Source organism: Arachis hypogaea, chromosome 16 (genome assembly GCF_003086295.3).
Source record: "Arachis hypogaea cultivar Tifrunner chromosome 16, arahy.Tifrunner.gnm2.J5K5, whole genome shotgun sequence".
Lineage (NCBI taxonomy): Eukaryota > Viridiplantae > Streptophyta > Magnoliopsida > Fabales > Fabaceae > Arachis > Arachis hypogaea.
This window is the reverse complement of record NC_092051.1, coordinates 145789251-145807073: the sequence shown is the minus strand read 5'-3', so window position 1 is coordinate 145807073 and position 17823 is coordinate 145789251. Positions and strand designations below refer to the sequence as shown.

At 32.4% G+C, this 17823-nt stretch overlaps 3 protein-coding genes across 6 annotated transcripts; 2 read left to right on the top strand and 1 right to left on the bottom strand.

Annotated features, from left to right (window-relative positions):
- Positions 1–472: 472 nt before the first annotated feature.
- On the top strand, positions 473–6503 carry LOC112697564 (phototropic-responsive NPH3 family protein NPY1). 3 transcript variants are annotated; one of them, XM_025750797.3, is made up of 5 exons: positions 473–1536; positions 1645–1772; positions 4044–4113; positions 4365–5537; positions 5782–6503. In XM_025750797.3, the coding sequence occupies exons 2-5, from the start codon at positions 1711–1713 to the stop codon at positions 6313–6315; spliced, it is 1839 nt and encodes a 612-aa protein (XP_025606582.1). In that variant the 5' UTR covers positions 473–1536; positions 1645–1710; the 3' UTR covers positions 6316–6503. The 3 variants fall into 3 exon arrangements, with proteins under 3 accessions (XP_025606582.1, XP_072077575.1, XP_072077576.1); XM_072221474.1 differs by lacking the exons at positions 473–1536; positions 1645–1772 and adding an exon at positions 2694–3178; XM_072221475.1 differs by lacking the exons at positions 473–1536; positions 1645–1772 and adding an exon at positions 3171–3379.
- Positions 6504–7499: 996 nt separating this feature from the next.
- Positions 7500–12884, top strand: LOC112697562 (small ribosomal subunit protein mS47). The gene is made up of 14 exons (XM_025750796.3): positions 7500–7826; positions 7905–7985; positions 8081–8149; positions 8496–8559; positions 8670–8749; positions 9551–9634; positions 9736–9820; positions 10058–10143; positions 10274–10395; positions 10927–10987; positions 11800–11898; positions 11992–12093; positions 12179–12220; positions 12508–12884. Exons 1-14 carry the CDS (start codon positions 7695–7697, stop codon positions 12625–12627), a joined length of 1227 nt encoding a protein of 408 aa, XP_025606581.1. The 5' UTR covers positions 7500–7694; the 3' UTR covers positions 12628–12884.
- Positions 12885–14075: 1191 nt separating this feature from the next.
- On the bottom strand, positions 14076–17413 carry LOC112697561 (chorismate mutase 2). Of its 2 annotated transcripts, XM_025750795.2 has the most exons (6): positions 16986–17413; positions 16384–16624; positions 15588–15674; positions 15353–15496; positions 15124–15216; positions 14076–14566 (listed from the first exon to the last, which is right to left on the bottom strand). In XM_025750795.2, exons 2-6 carry the CDS (start codon positions 16615–16617, stop codon positions 14333–14335), a joined length of 792 nt encoding a protein of 263 aa, XP_025606580.1. In that variant the 5' UTR covers positions 16618–16624; positions 16986–17413; the 3' UTR covers positions 14076–14332. The 2 variants fall into 2 exon arrangements, with proteins under 2 accessions (XP_025606580.1, XP_072077577.1); XM_072221476.1 differs by lacking the exon at positions 16986–17413 and having other exon boundaries at positions 16384–16977.
- Between the last annotated feature and the right edge of the window lie 410 nt (positions 17414–17823).

Genomic DNA, 17823 nt, shown 5'->3' with positions numbered 1-17823 from the left:
GTGGGCCGGTCATCGTACACAATTAATATTTTGTGTTATTAGTGATGGATGATGGCAATTATTATGTGGAATTTAAGTATTGTAAACCTTAATATTTTGTGTTATTAGTCATTATATATAAGACTATAAGTTAATATTTTATGTTTAAAATACATAAGATTTTATACTATTGTATAATATTGTGTTATTTGTATTGATTTAAATATTTGGTGTTATTAGACAATATTAGTATTGATTATGGTTAAGCTTTAATTTTAGAGAATAGTTGATTTTTGTTATATTTTTCTAAGTGAATGTTACCATGTCAAATAATGGTTGAAGTCTTGGAAATTTATATATTTTTACATGCTAACTTACAAAAAAATATTAATATAATATAATGTTAATGGCCTAATTTTCACCCAATTTTTATCCAGTATAATTATAACTCAAAAGTGTATAAGTTTTAATTGATATCAAATAAACCCGATGTATATTTCTGGTTCTATATCATATCAAACCCGATTTGCGCACAGCCCTACTAAGAATGTCTCATTTCCAGTTGCGAAATTGATGAAGACGCAAATTTGCTAATCTCAGAAAGTGAGCAGTACAATTAGTGGAATACTGATATACCATAAACACCTGAAATTCACCCAAGAAAATAATAGAGAAAATATGAATGGAAAAAGTGTTCTCGTCTGGTCTGAGCCACCCTGTCAGTGACATAGTCCCCTACTCCCTCTACTCAAAAATTAAAACCTCTCCCTGCTCTGTCTCTCTGTCTCTCTCTCTCTCCCCTTCCCTTTTACTTTATCCTGCAAAGTCCACAGCAAGAGGCGTTTGGAGCCACGACAAGTGCGTCAGAACACACACACTGCTACAACACCACCCCCATCATCACACACACAAAAATCCCACTAACCACTACTACACTACCACTACTACTACTATCTCTATCTCACTCCCCTAAATAAATTCAAATTCATTTTACCTACACAACAATTTCAATTAACTCTTTCTTTTGAGATTTGCGCCCCGAATCACCCCTCGTTTCTTTTTCTTTTCTCTAACCAAAGGCGGCGATATTACCACCATTCACTTACTGCCCAAAAAAACCAAACCATTTTTCTCTTAATATTTATATTCATTTTTCACTCTGACACCTTCTTCTTCATTTTTCATTCTGACGCCAGTTTTCTCTTTCTTCTTCTCCTTCTGCTTCTTTTCTGTGTGCATGAATGAACACAAAACATTCAATTCGATTCAATTTCCATATTTCCGATAACAACACGTTTTTCTTTTCTTCTGTCCATCAAGTCATAATAATAACTGCTCCTCTCTCTTTCCCCAACTACCTTGTTACTCACCACCACCTTCGACCTTTTGCAATATTTTATTTTCTTTTTTTCATTCTTTTTCTTATATTCGTGACCACTAGCTATAGCTGTTGGTGTATTCGTCAACATTATCATCAATGCAAAACGTGAAATACGGTCTTCGTCAAGTGTTGATGTTGCTGTGAAGAGTAAAGAGCCACAACGTGTTACTTACATGGTTCTTCTTCTTCTTCTTCTTTGGTAGCTTCTTTTTGTTGTTTTTTTTTGTTCGTGTAGGAATCTGAGGTGTGTAATTGTCATTTTGCCTGCAATTTTTGTTTTTTAGGTGGTTATAACGGTTTAGTTTGAAGGAGAAAGCCAAAGAGAGAGAGAAAAGAAAAGGAAAAAGAAAATGAAGTTTATGAAGTTGGGATCAAAGCCTGATGCCCTTAAAGCTGATGGAAAATCTGTCAGGTGATGAGAAAGTTTGTTCTTCTTATTCTATTTTGTTTGTTTCTTCTTCATTTCTCACTCAGCTTAATAAGCCATTGTTAATTTCTTGGTATTTTTTCATATGTGTGTGGTTTCTTTTAGATAATTTTTATTGGAAAAAAGTAAAAAAAAAAAAACTAGACCCCAGTTATCTTCCCCGAATCTACTAATTTTTTTTTAAAAATATTTTTTGTATTTATTAATTTATTTTAAATTTTGATTGAGAGTGTTATTAGCTTAGTACACCTTCTAAATCTTGTTGTGTTCATGGTTAGCCTTTTTATTTTATCCAATTTTTTTATTTGTTTTATAATTTTTTTATGATAGTGGAACTATCAAAACTAAGAGTTTGTTATAAGATTTTTTCTCATTTTAGTTAATTAATTAATTTATTTCAATTTTATTGAATGACCATTGTCTTTTATGACTATTGCTAAATTCTAATAATAATAATAATAATAATAATAATAATAATAATAATAGGTAATTATAGCTCTGTTTCACGACTTTGAACACACTCTAATGTTATTTTGCGAGCACTTGTACTTATTTAACCTCTTTAACTAAAATCAAGTGAGACTAATTCTCCATACTTATTAAAAAAGCTAAGAATACAAGAGAAATAAAGATTTAGTAGAAAGAGTATTTTATTACTCAAGTGTTTTTTATAAATGACTCACCCATACTAAACTATTTTAACTCTCATATTCTTTTATTATAGTCATCCACCTCCTTAATGGACGTTCATGATTAAATTAATAAAAAATTAATCAACGGTTTAGATTGGGTGTCCAAAACTTTCATTATAAATATCTAACCTAATACGTTTATCTAAATATTTTTAGATTCTTCTATGTTTCTCTTCATACTTCTACATACATCTATACTCTTCTAGAATGGTCTATCATCTTCTAGAACTTTTTAGAGTCTTTCAAGACTTTTCATGACATTCTAAAACGATTCAGAATCATCCTGAATATTTTCAAACACTTTAAGTACTATACAAAATTACAAACACTATTGAATCTAACATTTTCAAATTTACCGTGACAAATGTCTATGTTACCATTGCATGTTTTTTAATGTAATTAGATGGGCATGGTCAATAATATGGATTCATTTTATTTATTTATTTATTTACTGAATTTTCTGCTAACTGAAAAACAGAAAAAGAAGGAAGAGTGAGAGAGATTGAACTAAAAGCTATTGTTGATGAATATAGGGTGGTCCATCATTTAGAGCTGTGTGAACATGTTTGTGGTCCAAATATGGGGAAGTGGTTGTTGGTTCATCCACTTTCTTGAATCATGGCAACAAGCAAAGCCACATTTAAGACCATGTTAATTGTCTTAAATAATGGAATAGATGAGTTATATGCATGTGAAATTGTGAGTTTTATACTTTCATTTGTGGCACTTGTTAGTTGCCTTGTTTTATAGATAATGCTATAAAGATTTTCAAGCGTGAATGAATTCTTTTTTGAGGATGTGTCCTTTAGTCCTTTATTATTTAGCTTTTGTATTATGTTTGAAAATGATATTTCATCTGTGATGCTTGTGGAATGTGTGTTCAACTAAGAACCCCATTTGGTATGGTATAGTGAAGTTTAGATGTGTATTCAGTTAGCCATTGATTTTTTTAAGTCTATTAACTTTTCTGCTATGAAAATTGGGGTTTCTTTGTACAGGAGACAAATGAAATTGAAAATGTTCCCAATCACTTTAGAAAATTAACACTCACCTGACTGAGGAATTGGTGAAATTCAACTTGATTCCCCTTTATCTCTAAAAACATGCATTGACTTCCTTGAAAATTGAGATTTAGGTAATAATACAGCGAGTACCTTTGTATTTTATAAAATACAATAAACATAGCAAATAGAAGGGGTCACAATGAATTCCACCAAATTTCAGGGGTCAGTGTAATTTTCTCTGATGGTAAACCACTTGGAAATAACTTGCATGTTCATTCTTTCAATATTTATTTATTTATTTATTGTCCTGAGGTTGGAGGATTGTGTTGAAAATATGATCAAGTTTGTTAAATATAATGCATCTTTGCTATATTATGTGATGCATCCAAGTGAGAGTGCTGTGAGCAACATGAATATTGTCTTATTAAATATTAAATACATCTCTAATGAAGGTTTTTGATTAACTGCTTAATATTTTGCTTATTCGGTTGTTAACAATTCTTTTAACATCGTTTGCCTTTCTTTAGAAGCTAAAATAATTTCGATTTGAATTTATGCAGGTATGTGTCATCTGAATTGGCTACAGATATCACAATCACTGTCGGTGAAGTTAAGTTTTGCCTTCACAAGGTACAGTATTTTCAGAATCTTTGCTATTTCTCCTGTTAATATTAACTAAGAAATTGGTATTTATGGTTAAAAACTAAATATATTTTCTTTGTATGTATAACTTGCAAGTTATAGATATGTAGGAGTTTTTCTTTTCATTAATAAAACCAGCCACTAGACTTAAATTCAAAGATAAAAAATTTGAATTTGACAATAAGGCTACCATAGTATGCGGTTTTACTTTGTGAACAATGAACTTTCACTATTCACAGTTCCCTCTACTCTCCAAGAGCAATCGATTACAGAGGTTAGTATCGAAGGTTGATGAAGAGAATTCTGATGACATATACTTGGATGACTTCCCTGGAGGACCGAAGGCCTTCGAAGTTTGCGCAAAATTCTGCTATGGAATGACAGTTACTCTAAATCCTTATAATGTAGTGGCTGTTCGTTGTGCTGCGGAGTTCCTTGAGATGACTGAAGATATCGATAAAGGAAACTTGATTTTCAAGATTGAGGTGTTTTTGAACTCTAGTATCTTTCGTAGCTGGAAAGATTCGATAATTGTTCTCCAAACAACAAAGGCTCTTCTTCCATGGTCTGAGGATCTGAAGATCATTGGGAGATGCATTGATTCCATTGCTTCAAAGACTTCAGTGGACCCAGGCAACATCACTTGGTCTTACACTTATAACCGGAAATTAACAGAACCTGATAATATTGTGGAGGAGACATCCCAAGAGAAAGTTAAGCATGTTCCAAGGGATTGGTGGGTTGAAGATATATGTGAATTGGACATTGATCTTTATAGAAGAGTGATGATTACAGTGAAATCAAAGGGAAGAATGGATGGTGTTGTGATTGGGGAGGCACTAAAAATCTATGCTATAAGATGGTTACCCGATTCTGTAGATGAATTGGTGTCTGGTGCCCACGCCCAGAGGTACAAAACCTTGGTAGAAACCATTGTGTGTCTGCTGCCGAGTGATAATGGCGTTGGTTGTTCCTGTAGCTTCTTGCTCAAGTTATTGAAAGTGGCAATACTAGTTGAAGCTGATGAGTCATCGAGAGAAGAGTTGATGAAGAGCATCAGCCTGAAATTACATGAAGCTTCTGTGAAAGACTTGTTGATTCCAGCAAGGTCTCCTCAAAGTACTATGTTTGATGTTGATTTGGTACAAGGTCTTTTGAATCGATACATGAGTGAAGAAAAGGACGGCCTTAATTTCGAAGCCAATGAGAAGAAAGATAAAGTAAATGATGAATCTCTTTTGAGGAGTATGTCCTTGTTGAATGTTGGCAAGTTGGTTGATGGTTATATCAGAGAAATTTCGCACGATCCGAATCTCAGCCTCACTAGTTTTATTGCTTTGTCTCAGTCAATTCCAAAGTCTGCTAGGCCAAATCATGATGGTTTGTACAGAGCTATTGACATCTACTTGAAGGTAAGATTTCGTGAAACTACCATATTCCATGATAATACCTTGATTTGACTCGAGATTCTTTTGCTGGTGTTGTTTCTATGCATGTGATCTTGGGAAAAATGTTTCTCTTGGGTTGATTAGTTCAGAGTATATGCTTTGGTGAACTAAAAAATGTTGTATACTTGTGATTATCATGTAATTGTTCTCATGCATCTTTAACAAATTTGATGACATCTTAGTATTAAAATCATTCTATAATCTTCAGGAGCACCCTGGCCTGACAAAAGCTGAAAAAAGGAACATATGTGGACTCATGGATGTCAAAAAATTAACCATTGATGCGTCGACGCACGCCGCTCAAAATGATCGTCTTCCTCTCCGGGTTATAGTGCAGGTTCTCTATTTTGAGCAGGTCAAAGCTTCTGCCATCCCTCAATCCATTAATAACATTCCACACGGCCCTTCAAATGCCGACTCAAATGGAGACGATGAATGCAAACAAACTGAGGGTGAGAGCTGTCAATACCTTGACAACGAAGTATGTCACTTGAAAGAAGGAGAATTGTGCAAGAATGGAAAGTTGAACAAGAAGAATAGCAAGAACAGCCGGAGTGGCACGCAGTTGTTGCCTTCTCGGTCGAGGAGGATCTTCGATAAGTTGTGGAATGTGGGAAAAGGGCAGGCAGAGAATAGGAGTTCAGAGACTTCAGGGAGTTCTAATAGCCCAGCTTCAATAGTTCCTGGGGACACCAAGTCTTCTGGTTCATCTTTAAGACACCGGAGGCATTCTATATCTTAGTTGAATTTTGATATGATAAAATTGTTCAAAACAAGCGAAGGAGATGATTCAGAATTGTTATGGAAGTGTAAAGTGGTGTAGGATGTAATGTAAGGTAATGTATGTATTTTGGTATGCATGCACAGGAATTGAAGAAAATGTGTACATTTTTTTTGGCGGGTGTCTAATATTTGATATTTTGATGGTAATCACAATTCGCAAGATTTTTCATCTAGGTAATGTTTATACAACTTTGTTTTTTGGAACCCTTTGGTTTCTAACCAAAATAAAATAATTTGGTTTTTAACTATGGAAAAAATAAGAGATAAATTAGTTCTTAAGATAAGATATTACAAGTAATGTATCTTGCATTTTTTTTAGTTAGAAATCAGATTGTAATTTATTTTGGTTAAGGAGGGAACTATTCATAGAAAATGATTAGGGATTGAATTTAGTGTTATTCTATTTCTCATTGAAAATTTTGCTACGTGACATTCACATGGTACTCCATATTGATCCATGTAGCAAGAGGTGAATTTTAATCCCTCATTTCTTAATTTTCATTTCCAATAATCTTATTCCTAAAAATAGCATTTTTGGGAATAGCTTTTGAAAGTGTTTTTGAAGTATCATTTGATATTTATAAGAGGTGAATTAATTTAGAACTGGAATTTGTATTGAAATTTATAAATAAAATGAAATCAGATTAAATTTAAAGAAACATTATTATACTATCATCTTATAGAGATTAAAATCTTAGTATTTACTATTTAGTAATTTGTTATGGGATTTGAATCTTCTATACTAGTTTAAGTAGACGATCGAATTAAATATAATTAGAATTAAATATAATTAGAGTTTTATTTAAAAGTCTGTCATTGATTAATAAATTGGTGTATATACAAGACGAAATTCAAACTTTCTTTAAGCGGGAAATGACCATTAAGTTGGTTAACATATTGATTTCTATCTTCTTATTTCTTTCCCATGTTTTTTTTTGTACACTCTTTCCCATGTTTTAAATTTCTGTTTTTTAGAAAAGTATCCCTTTTTCGGGCTAAAATCTAAACCCAATCTTAACTATGTATTTTCTAAAAATGATTTAATTATATTTTTTATAGATAAAAAAATATATTTTTTAGCTTTTCACGATTTCTGTTGCCCATTAAAAAAACACAAAGCAGGTCAAAAAAAAAAGTGAAAAGCAAAAGAGCTTGTTGCGAACAAAAAAAGGAGCTTCTCATTTTATTTACCAACTCGTCTCTTTGAAACCCGACCCGAATCAGCAGCGCCAAGCTTCTCAAACTCGCTCTGAGTTTCCATTTTTTTCCTTTTCTCTAACAGAACAAACATCAAACACCTTCTCTGCACAAAACAGCAGAGACATAACTTTTGAAAACATGCAACGTTTGAAAACTCTGCTGCCTGAAAAATGTAGATTCTCTCTTCGCACACTATGCTCTCATCCTCGAGCTTTCTCTGCTCAAGTGCACCACCATATCGATGATGATCACGATGATCCCCAACAGCAGGTCAATTTTATTTTGTTTTTATTTAAATATAACCTTTTTTTAAAAAAAAAATTCAATTATTTGTTTCTTTGGTTTTAGATTTTGGTTGAAGGAAGAGCGAAATCGAGAGCAGCTATACTCAACAGGCCATCTTCACTGAATGCGCTCACAACTTCAATGGTTCGCATTGCCGTTTTTGTTTCCTTTTCTTGTGCGTTTTGTGGCTGTACGGTTCCTGTGGTTGTGAACGGCAAGTCGTTTTTTTGGTGTTGTAGGTTGCTAGGCTTAAGAGGCTATATGATTCGTGGGAAGAAAATTCTGACATTGGCTTTGTCTTAATGAAGGTATGTTATTACTGTCTTTTCTTTGAGAGTTGTTTACCATGTTTTTAAGTACGTATGGTTCAATTCAAGCTGTTTAATTTGTAGTTGTACCATGATGAAACCATTATTGAAATGAAAAATTGTCTTAATGGCAAGTTGTTCAAGCTGTTTAGCTGGACAATTCGGTTTTTATGACTGAACTACATTTTTGTAACATAGTTTTATATCGCGAGCTAGTGAAGTTACATAAAGGCTTTGATAATGTAGGGTTTGTTTTTCTTCTAACTTTTATTATTTTTTCATCTAAGGAGTCTTGTATATTGGTTGTTGTTTCGAGTCTGAATTGCTATGTTGAATTCTTTTGAAGGGTAGTGGCAGAGCTTTCTGTTCTGGTGCAGATGTTGTTAGGCTGTATAACTCACTGAATGAAGGTAGGTTTTGTTTTATTGTTTGATGAACAAGTTTTATTATCTGTCCATCTTTCAATTCGATACATTAAAAATTAAGCAATATGTCAAATTTCTTGTGTTTATTATGAAAGGAAATGTTGAAGAAGCTGAACAGTTTCTCAGAACATTATATTCATTCGCATATCTTCAAGGGACATATCTTAAGCCACATGTAAGTTTTTTATCATTTCCCATATTTTTGTTTGAAATATTGAGTATTAATACTTTGTAGTGGAAATACAAGAAGGATATAAGATATATACCTATAACATTTTTTAGGGGGTTATATTATCTACTACAGTTTAAAACAACTGAGTGTGAAGGAAATAGAACTATCAAAGTGTGTGTTGGTATTTGTTTTTATAAAAAAGTAACTTTTTAATGCAGGTTTATAAAAAGATGAAACGTAAACTGATTTAACCCTTTTGCATCAAGTTTAAAGCTACTGGCAAGATTGCTTAGGGTAGTTAAGCTTACTCATACAATTTAATTTACATCATCATTCATTTATCTGGACTTATCATACGATAGAATCTCTCACCTTTAGGATGTGTGCGGTTCAAGTATTACTTTGTTATAAAGATTCTATTCCTATGGGAATCAAAGATACCCAAGGGGAAGGTGGGAATTGAAATGATGGTATTTTGATTCCCTGGAATCAAACTTGCTTAGGAATAGCTTTTCAAACTTTGAATCAAACATAGGAATATGATATTTCCATCTTAAAATTCCTAGGAATTATTTATAATTCCTCGAACCACACACACCCTTAGTGATTTACTTTTGTCAGGATAACACCTCTAGAAATGATAATACTATGTTGTTAATACTACTGCTACAGTGATAATGATTAATGAGGCTCCATGGGATTGTTCATTATTTGATGATCAGTTTTTTTTTTTTTTTTTATATCTTGGAATTTTCATGAAATCTTTTTGGAAGTAGGATGATAATTTTATGAGCATTTATTCAGGTAGCTATTCTCGATGGAATAACAATGGGATGTGGAGCTGGAATTTCTCTTCCGGGGATGTATCGTGTGGTTACTGATAAAACTGTATGATGATTTCTTTAATGCTTGTTGAACTTATGTTTAGTAAACAGTTTTTATAATCAGTAAAAAATCTGTCAACTGAATCTCCTGCTTAAAATTTGCAGATTTTTTCACACCCAGAGGCTCAAATAGGTTTCCACCCTGATTCAGGAGCTTCTTATTATTTATCTCGTTTACCTGGATACCTAGGTAATATCATTGTGGTATACAATATCTGAGCAAGAACCCTACATAATGTTTTAAAAGACTCTTTACTGAAAGTTCTAATTCTTTTACAATGTATAACTAAAACCCTACATTTTGCCCATCCAAAACGAAAAAAAAAACACCCAACAACAAAAGAAGAGAGAGAGAGAGAGATTCTTGGTTACATGACTAAACCAGGAATTGACTCGAGCTAATTTGTTTCACAATCATGCTGTGCAGGGGAATACTTGGCCCTTACAGGAGATAAGCTAAATGGTGTAGAAATGATTGCTTGTCACCTTGCTACTCACTTTACACTAAATGCGGTATGTTTTTCTCTGTTGTTGTTATTTATTTATTTATTTATTTGAATTTTTAAAAAGTTTGTGTTTGCACTTTGTTCTATCTTTGTTACTAGAGTTCTCTGCTACTTACTTGTTTTGGTTTCCCTGACAGAGGCTTCCTTGGCTTGAAGAACGCCTAGGAAAATTGATCACAGATGATCCTTCTATTGTGGAGACATCTCTTGCCCAGTATGGAGATATTGTTTACCCAGACAAAAGCAGTGTCCTTCACAAGTAATGTGCATCTAAACACCCACATTTCTTTTCAGCTCGATAAGTTCTATTGCGTGAATAATTTTCTTCATAGTTCTGTTGATCTGACCCAATTAAGGTCCAGTCACAGAAATCTGCTTTCTTAAAATGTATTAACATTGTGAAACAATCGAGACAAGAAAAAATAAAATGCATCAATTTTAATAAACTCTGGTCCTTTCTTCTTAAAATATGTTTGGTGAAATCCTCCAAAGAAAGTTTAATTTTGTTGAGATTGTTTGGTTAGTGATATTATGTTATCTAGAAGTTTATTTTAATTAGAATTACAAGCTTTAGTTCTCGTTTGATGGAGTGTTTGTATTGTACCACCTATCTCTTAAGCACTTTATGATTTGCTACCTGATTGATTCGTCACTCAACCCATGTGCCAACAAGAAATGAGATTGTTCTGTTAGGCAATTCAGTGATGCTGTCTTGTTTTTCTCCATACTTATATTGGACTAAATTGACATCATCGTCTGCTTCTGCATATGATATTTTGTTTTGACTCAGGATTGATACTATTGATCGATGTTTCTGTCATGATACAATGGAGGAAATTATTGAAGCTTTGGTAAGCATTGTAGTAAATCTTTTGTACCTGATCTTTGATGAGTTTTGATTGGTGAATAAAAAATTGAACATATCGAGCAATTTTAATTACAATTTTGTGTTGTTTTATAACTACTGCTTGTGTAGTATATCTTTTGTCACTTTCTTGTAAATCTCTTTTTGCTGACAAGCAAAATTTCCTTACAGTAGGCAGTTTTTAGAAGGAACCTTATGCTTATTTATTGCTAAAACATCAAAGATGAAAAGTTTTATCAACTTTAGAATTTGACTTTTTGGGAAGTTCTTGCTGAAGGTCATAATTTAGCTTTAACCAAGATATGTGAATCACCATATTATCATTCAAAATTGGAGAAGAGATTATTAGCTGTATCAGTCTCCACTTGAGAAGGGATGCTAAGAACGTCTCTCAAGATAAGGAATGAATGCATTAGAAAAAGTTGGAGGTGACATTTATGGTTCTTGAAAAGATCTGCAGAAGTCCCAATTAGGAGAGGATATCAAATAGGTGATTGGCCAATGTTTAAAAGGTAGAGAGACCAAAAAAAATCTATAGCAGCCTAAAAAGCATTTAACTTGTAATGATTTGACTATATACATAGTTTGTTTTAAGATATTATGATTTCATGATATTCATGCAATTGACCTAATAAAAGCTCCCATCGAAACAAAGCACAAAAATTAACAGAGACAAAAAATGGACAGGGAACTAAACCTTAGAATAGGCAGGGAACTAAGCACTTGGTAGTTTTTCAAATCCTTTTGGCTTTAACTAAGCTACCTTCATATAGTTTCTTTTTAAATGCTATCTTTCAGGCCAAGGAAGCAGCTGAGTCTTATGATGAATGGTGTATATCAACTCTTAGGAAGATTAGAGAAGCATCTCCATTGAGTTTGAAAATTACTTTAGAATCTGTGAGTTACATTTCCCTTGCAAGTTTGACTGTTCGTTAATTTATCATTCAAATTCCTTTTGACTTCTGCACTAACATCTGTTACTGCATTCAGATACGTGAAGGTAGATTTGAAACACTTGATCAATGTCTTGCACGTGAGTACCGGATATCCCTTCGTGGAATTTCCAAGCAGTTCTCCTCTGATTTCTTTGAGGTAATGGTTTTTCTTTCTGGCCTTCCATAAAGGACATTTCAATTTTTTTTTTCTTTGTTTTCTTATTGATTTATTCTTCATGTAGGGTGTTAGAGCAAGAATGGTTGATAAAGATTTTACCCCCAAGGTATGCCTATCCATCCAATGGTTTGTATATTCACAAATTGAGTTTAATTAACATACCTTGGAAGTATAAAAGAGTTTTACGTTGTGTTCCAATCGAATGCTTTTGTTTCTAAGACTTTTAAGTTGGTGTACTCGAGTAAGACACTTTCATGATGTGACGGTATATGATTGATTGTTTGTGTAATACTTCTTTATATTGCCAATTCATACAGATTAAATCTTTATAAATTCACACTTCCTCCATTTTTCTTGGGAAATTTATGAGCATTTTATTTACAAAATTTGCAGTGGGATCCACCTAGTTTAAAGGATGTATCAGATGACATGGTTCAATCATATTTCTCTCCGTTCAGCGAAGTAGAGTCTGAACTGGTATTACCGACGGCATTGCGAGAACCTTACATGTGAGATTAGTACAATCTTCATTAATTCTTGTCATTATCAAGGGTAGACCAAATAAGTTCAAGATTTGTTTGCTGACTTCATAGAACATAATAGTTTTTCACATTTCTGTGTTGTATTAGCATGAAAATGTAATAGTTGCACTTTTATTTTTGGTGGGGTGCAAGGTTGAATTATCATCAAGCATTCATGAAAAATGTAGATTATCCAATTAGCTCGCTCGTTGCTGTTTTAATTTGTTATCCATTCCTCAAGTTCTTTCATGAATGTTTCTTTCTCAACCTTTTTTTTATGAGTAAATTACATTCACACTCAGGTTTGTCAAAATCACAAACCTGATTATACGCATGGTATATTCTGCTGCATGTGGTGCAACTGCAGCCTCAAGTAGAATGGAGTGGAAGTAAATTGATATAAAAATTTCATAGGGTTTTTTGTTTTTGGACATGATAGGGTTTGAACTTCGAACATGTATAATTTTACAACTATATTACGTATACACTAAAATTAGTTATCAAAGTCAGTCACTAGTATAAAATACATGTTAAAATATAATTTCATATTAAAAATAAATTAAATCACACATATATTTATATACAAATATATTAAGAGTTGATTTTAATAGCTAATTTTAGTGTATAAATAACATTTTTGTATTATCACTGGTTAAAGAAACAAGGGTTACAAAAAAGCACGTTAGAGGTCCAATCAAATTCGGGATAAAATTTAGGTGGACTTTGTTCCCGTAAATGTAGGTTGGTTCATAGGCGCTAGTTGTGCCACATGTTAGGATAAAGTGGGTTCAATTATGAAGTATGAAAATTAGTTTAAGATGACAAATGTTTTGATTTTTTGTTCAAGAGCTTTATGATCAAATTATGGTAAACTGAAATCCTCGCTTAAAACTTTTATTTCCTTTGTTAAGTAGGACACTAAGTCAGTCAAATGGTATAATTCGGATTTCAATTATTTGAAGATCTAGTGAATTTTAGATATGGGCGGTTTATATGAAAGAAAAATTATCAGCATTGGATTTGGTAATATAAGGCTCTAAAATATATCTAAGGGGCTGTTTGTTTAGTGCTATAAATTGTTAAGATTTGTTTTTAATATTCGTTAAAATAAATTATGAATATGTCTTTTTATATTCTTAAAGATGGATCCTAAATTTTCAAAATATCCAAATATCTAGGAGGAGGAATTCTTTGACAAAAATAATGATTATTGTGATATAATAGTAATGTTATATGGTTTTAGTCCCTTCACATGGGAATATCCAATACCTACTTATTGAAATGAGAACAAAATTATCAGAATTGTGGTATACAGTTTTCGTGGGAATAAAAGTAAATTATTTTTAGGAAAAGATTTTATAACTTTAAACAAAGATGAGAATAACACATTTTCATAAATAATTTCCGAAAACAAATTAGAATTCTTTAAAACAAAAAGGATGCTAATAACGGCTATGTCTATAATAATTGTTATTTAATAAATAAGATGATGATTTGATTTACAATAATCAATTAATCAATCCTTCATTAATAATCTTTCTATAGCTACTACACTATTAGATGTGTAAATGTTTATTATCCAAAGCATCTACACACTCTAATGGCGATTGTACAGCCACAAGAATTCGGCAATAAAGGATGGCCTAAAAATTGAGATGAATATTCCTCTTGGAAAAGACATTAAAGTTTCTTGAATTTCAATCAAGACGGTGCAATAGGTACTCAACTTGAACATCCTTAGTAAGAGGTATTATCCAATTCTTGTATAAGTTGGCAGCCACTGATGGATCAACCTTGTATGTTACATTTTTATCATCACCATTGTTGAGGGTCACATTCTGTCCGAATACCATAGCTTTCTTTTCAACCCTCTTCCTCACCGTTTCTTCTACACTCTCAAATGTCAACAATTTCATCAATCCTCCTTTATCCTGAAATAATCAAGCATTTATATTTTAGACTAAGGTTAGTAAACAACCAAGATGATATTTGTTTAAGCAATTCATGAGCATGAAATATATTTACACAATCACCTAATTGTATGTAACTATATCATTAAATTAAAAATATTTGACTAATGTGATAACTACTTCAGAAGTTTCATATTGCACTGACCTTTGTTGATATTTAATGAAATCTAATTCAATCCTTTTTATTTCTAAAACTATACATTGATTTTCCCTAAGATTTAGGTGATAATACAACCGATACTTGTGTATTTTGTAAAATATTGCATTAAACACCTTTATAAACATAACAGTAACCTCCTCTAAAGGAACGTTTATGTGAGGTCCATGTCATAGAGGGGGACCATGATAAATTTAGAAAATCAATGTAATTTGTTCAATATTATATAGTAATAGTGAACAAAAAATTAGTAGATTTGAAAAGTGATATGTGGATAGAAACATGAATATTAATGGGACTAAATTGCTAATAAGAATATTAGTGGAACTAATGTGCTACCATTCAGCATTATGATGTATACCTCGGCGCGAATCAGAGACTCATATTGTTGAGCAGACTCCCTGAATTTCACTTCAGCAACAAATTTTCCATAATGAATCCTTCTAGAGATGGCCTGCAGAAACAAATGAGAATTAGCGCTAGTTTAGAGCCATTAAGGCCACAGTTGAAATTTCTCTTATGAGATTTGACCAAAATTTACATTCGCAACATGAAACTTCGATTAGGAGAGTTTTCGGAGAGAACATTACCTGCAACAAGGAAAGATCACTAGCTGCGGTTTGCGCATAGTTGCCGTCATCACCAGAAGCAACAAACGAAGGAAGCAGCTCATCAAAGTAGATTTTCCAGATGGATTTGTTTATGTTAATCGAAGCAGCTTTGGGATGTAAAAACTGCAGATCTAATTAAATTTTAGCATTTTTCTTTCTTGACAGTGAACCAAGTTAGGAGATTGGAGAAAGATTTTTGGATTTGGTAAATTACCTGTGTGAAGGAGTAAGATGGCACAAGTGAGGGTGGCAGATTTTCCGGGAAGAAAGGATTTTCTTCAGGGTTATTGTATCTTCCAACCTATAGCATAGCATAACTTTTTTATGTGCAATCTTCTTTCCAAGCCAATAGCATAAGAAAATAAGAAACACTTTTGGTGATTGCCAAGATCAAATGTTCTTATAATTGCATTAGTCCATAAACTAGATACTTATTGATAAATAAGTAATAGCAGAAGTTCTAAATGTTTCCATTTGGTAATGAGGAATGTGTTAAGGTATAACCTTATCAAAGATACTTATTATGTATTTGACACCTTTTTGAAGCCATTTTTTCAACTATAATCTCTTAAGATTCTTCCAAATTCATTAGAAATGAAAGTTAAGTACAAACCCACATAACAAAGGTTGAGAAGTACAATGCTCATATATTCACAACATGGATATCACTTGATGAATGAAGCAAGGAAAACAGAACACAATCATACTACTATAACGACAAACGCTTCCCACTAAGTAAGGTCAACTACATAAATCAAACGATACTATCGCATCATATCAACAAGAATTACGTTATCTGTCAACTGTCTTAATAGACTAACACAAACTCTTTTTCACCGGGCTAGCGAATCACAGTTTTTCTTGGATCCATATATATTTGTATGAAAAACATTTATCCAATAATGTATCCAAAAGGACCAAATAAAAGTGAATTAAGAGAGTACACAACAATAATGATAACACATTATAAAGAATAATAAATATAAGGGCTAAAACCCTAAACTACTAACCTTAGCTTGAACTGCTTCTGTATTCTTCACAACAAACTCAGCCAATGAACCAGCGAATCCCGGAATCTCCTCGCGGCCGTAGGTGCGAGAATTCATTAGGAACTTTGCTCTCTCAATGAGGCCAAAGACAATTGTATCTTCTTGCCTGATCAAAGCTTCCCTCACTGAATCCAGAGTATACACCTTCCCCTTCACAGATTCAAGACTTAATTCTTCTGCTTTCACCATTCCCATCCTGTATCTAACCCCACAAATTGCCAACACAAGAATCACCAAACGAAAATTAAGCATCATATTGAAACACCCCAAAAGATTACAACTTTAACCCTACAATTTTATGATTAATCTGCCATTAAAATAGAGTACAAAAACAGCATTATATATAACACACGAAGATAAGAATTTGACTAATTAAGAATTGCAAGGTCAAACTCAACGCCTGCTCATATAGAGGAAAACATATTATTCCCCATAAAATCTAGATAGGGTTGACATTTAATATTGAAAACGCAAAATAAAAAATAAAAATGGTGTACAATCATACATGCAGAGATGGACAAAGTCAAAGAAAAAAAGACGGCAAATAGATAAATTAGAAATACCTTTGTAATCAAAGAGGCGGCTGAATTGAATTAGAGATGATGATAGAATGAGATTAATTAGCGATAAGAGAGAATATTTGGCTATTTGCTTAATGGAAGCAACACTTATGTTATGATATTGTGTGATATTTATAATTTATGATATTAGTTGAATTAAGTGAAAAGAGAAAGAAAGTAACTTGGTGGGGAAGAAGAAGGAAAAGAGTGTTGTTATGTGTGTGTGGGGCGGCGAAGAAGAAGGGTCGTTGATTCGTTGGTTGGTTGTTGCTTACATTGGTTGAAATCAAGAGTTCTTTTGAGTTTTGAGTTGGAAACCCAACCAATTTTTTGCTTTTCTTTTTTTCCTCCTCCAAGGAAGAAACACCGTGTGGGTCCCACCATCAACACCCAACAATGCAAGAACCACTTAAAAAAAAAACTTGTCACATGCTGTGTTTGTACGGTCAAATAATATCTTTTATTAGTTACAAATTATGTTTAAAAATAAAAAAATTTAAACTTACAAATTTTTAGATAAATATAGAGAGTTTATGTTATTTGAATTATAATTTATAATTCATTCGTTAAGTAAATTTATTTTTTTTATATAATATTATGTAATTAAATATATTTATAAATTTATTTTAGATGAGATTGGATCAAAATTAAATATTAAAAATAATTTATAAAAATAATAAAAAGATCGTTTCTCATCAAAATTATTAGTTTATTACACGATGGTACCGTTATGTGGGAAAGGGAAACCAGGTAGGTCTAGCGTCTACCCCGCGTTTAGCCGTTGATAAGAACGCTTTTGCTTTGTCGTGTCTCTGTCTTAACTCTTATCATGTATAGAAAG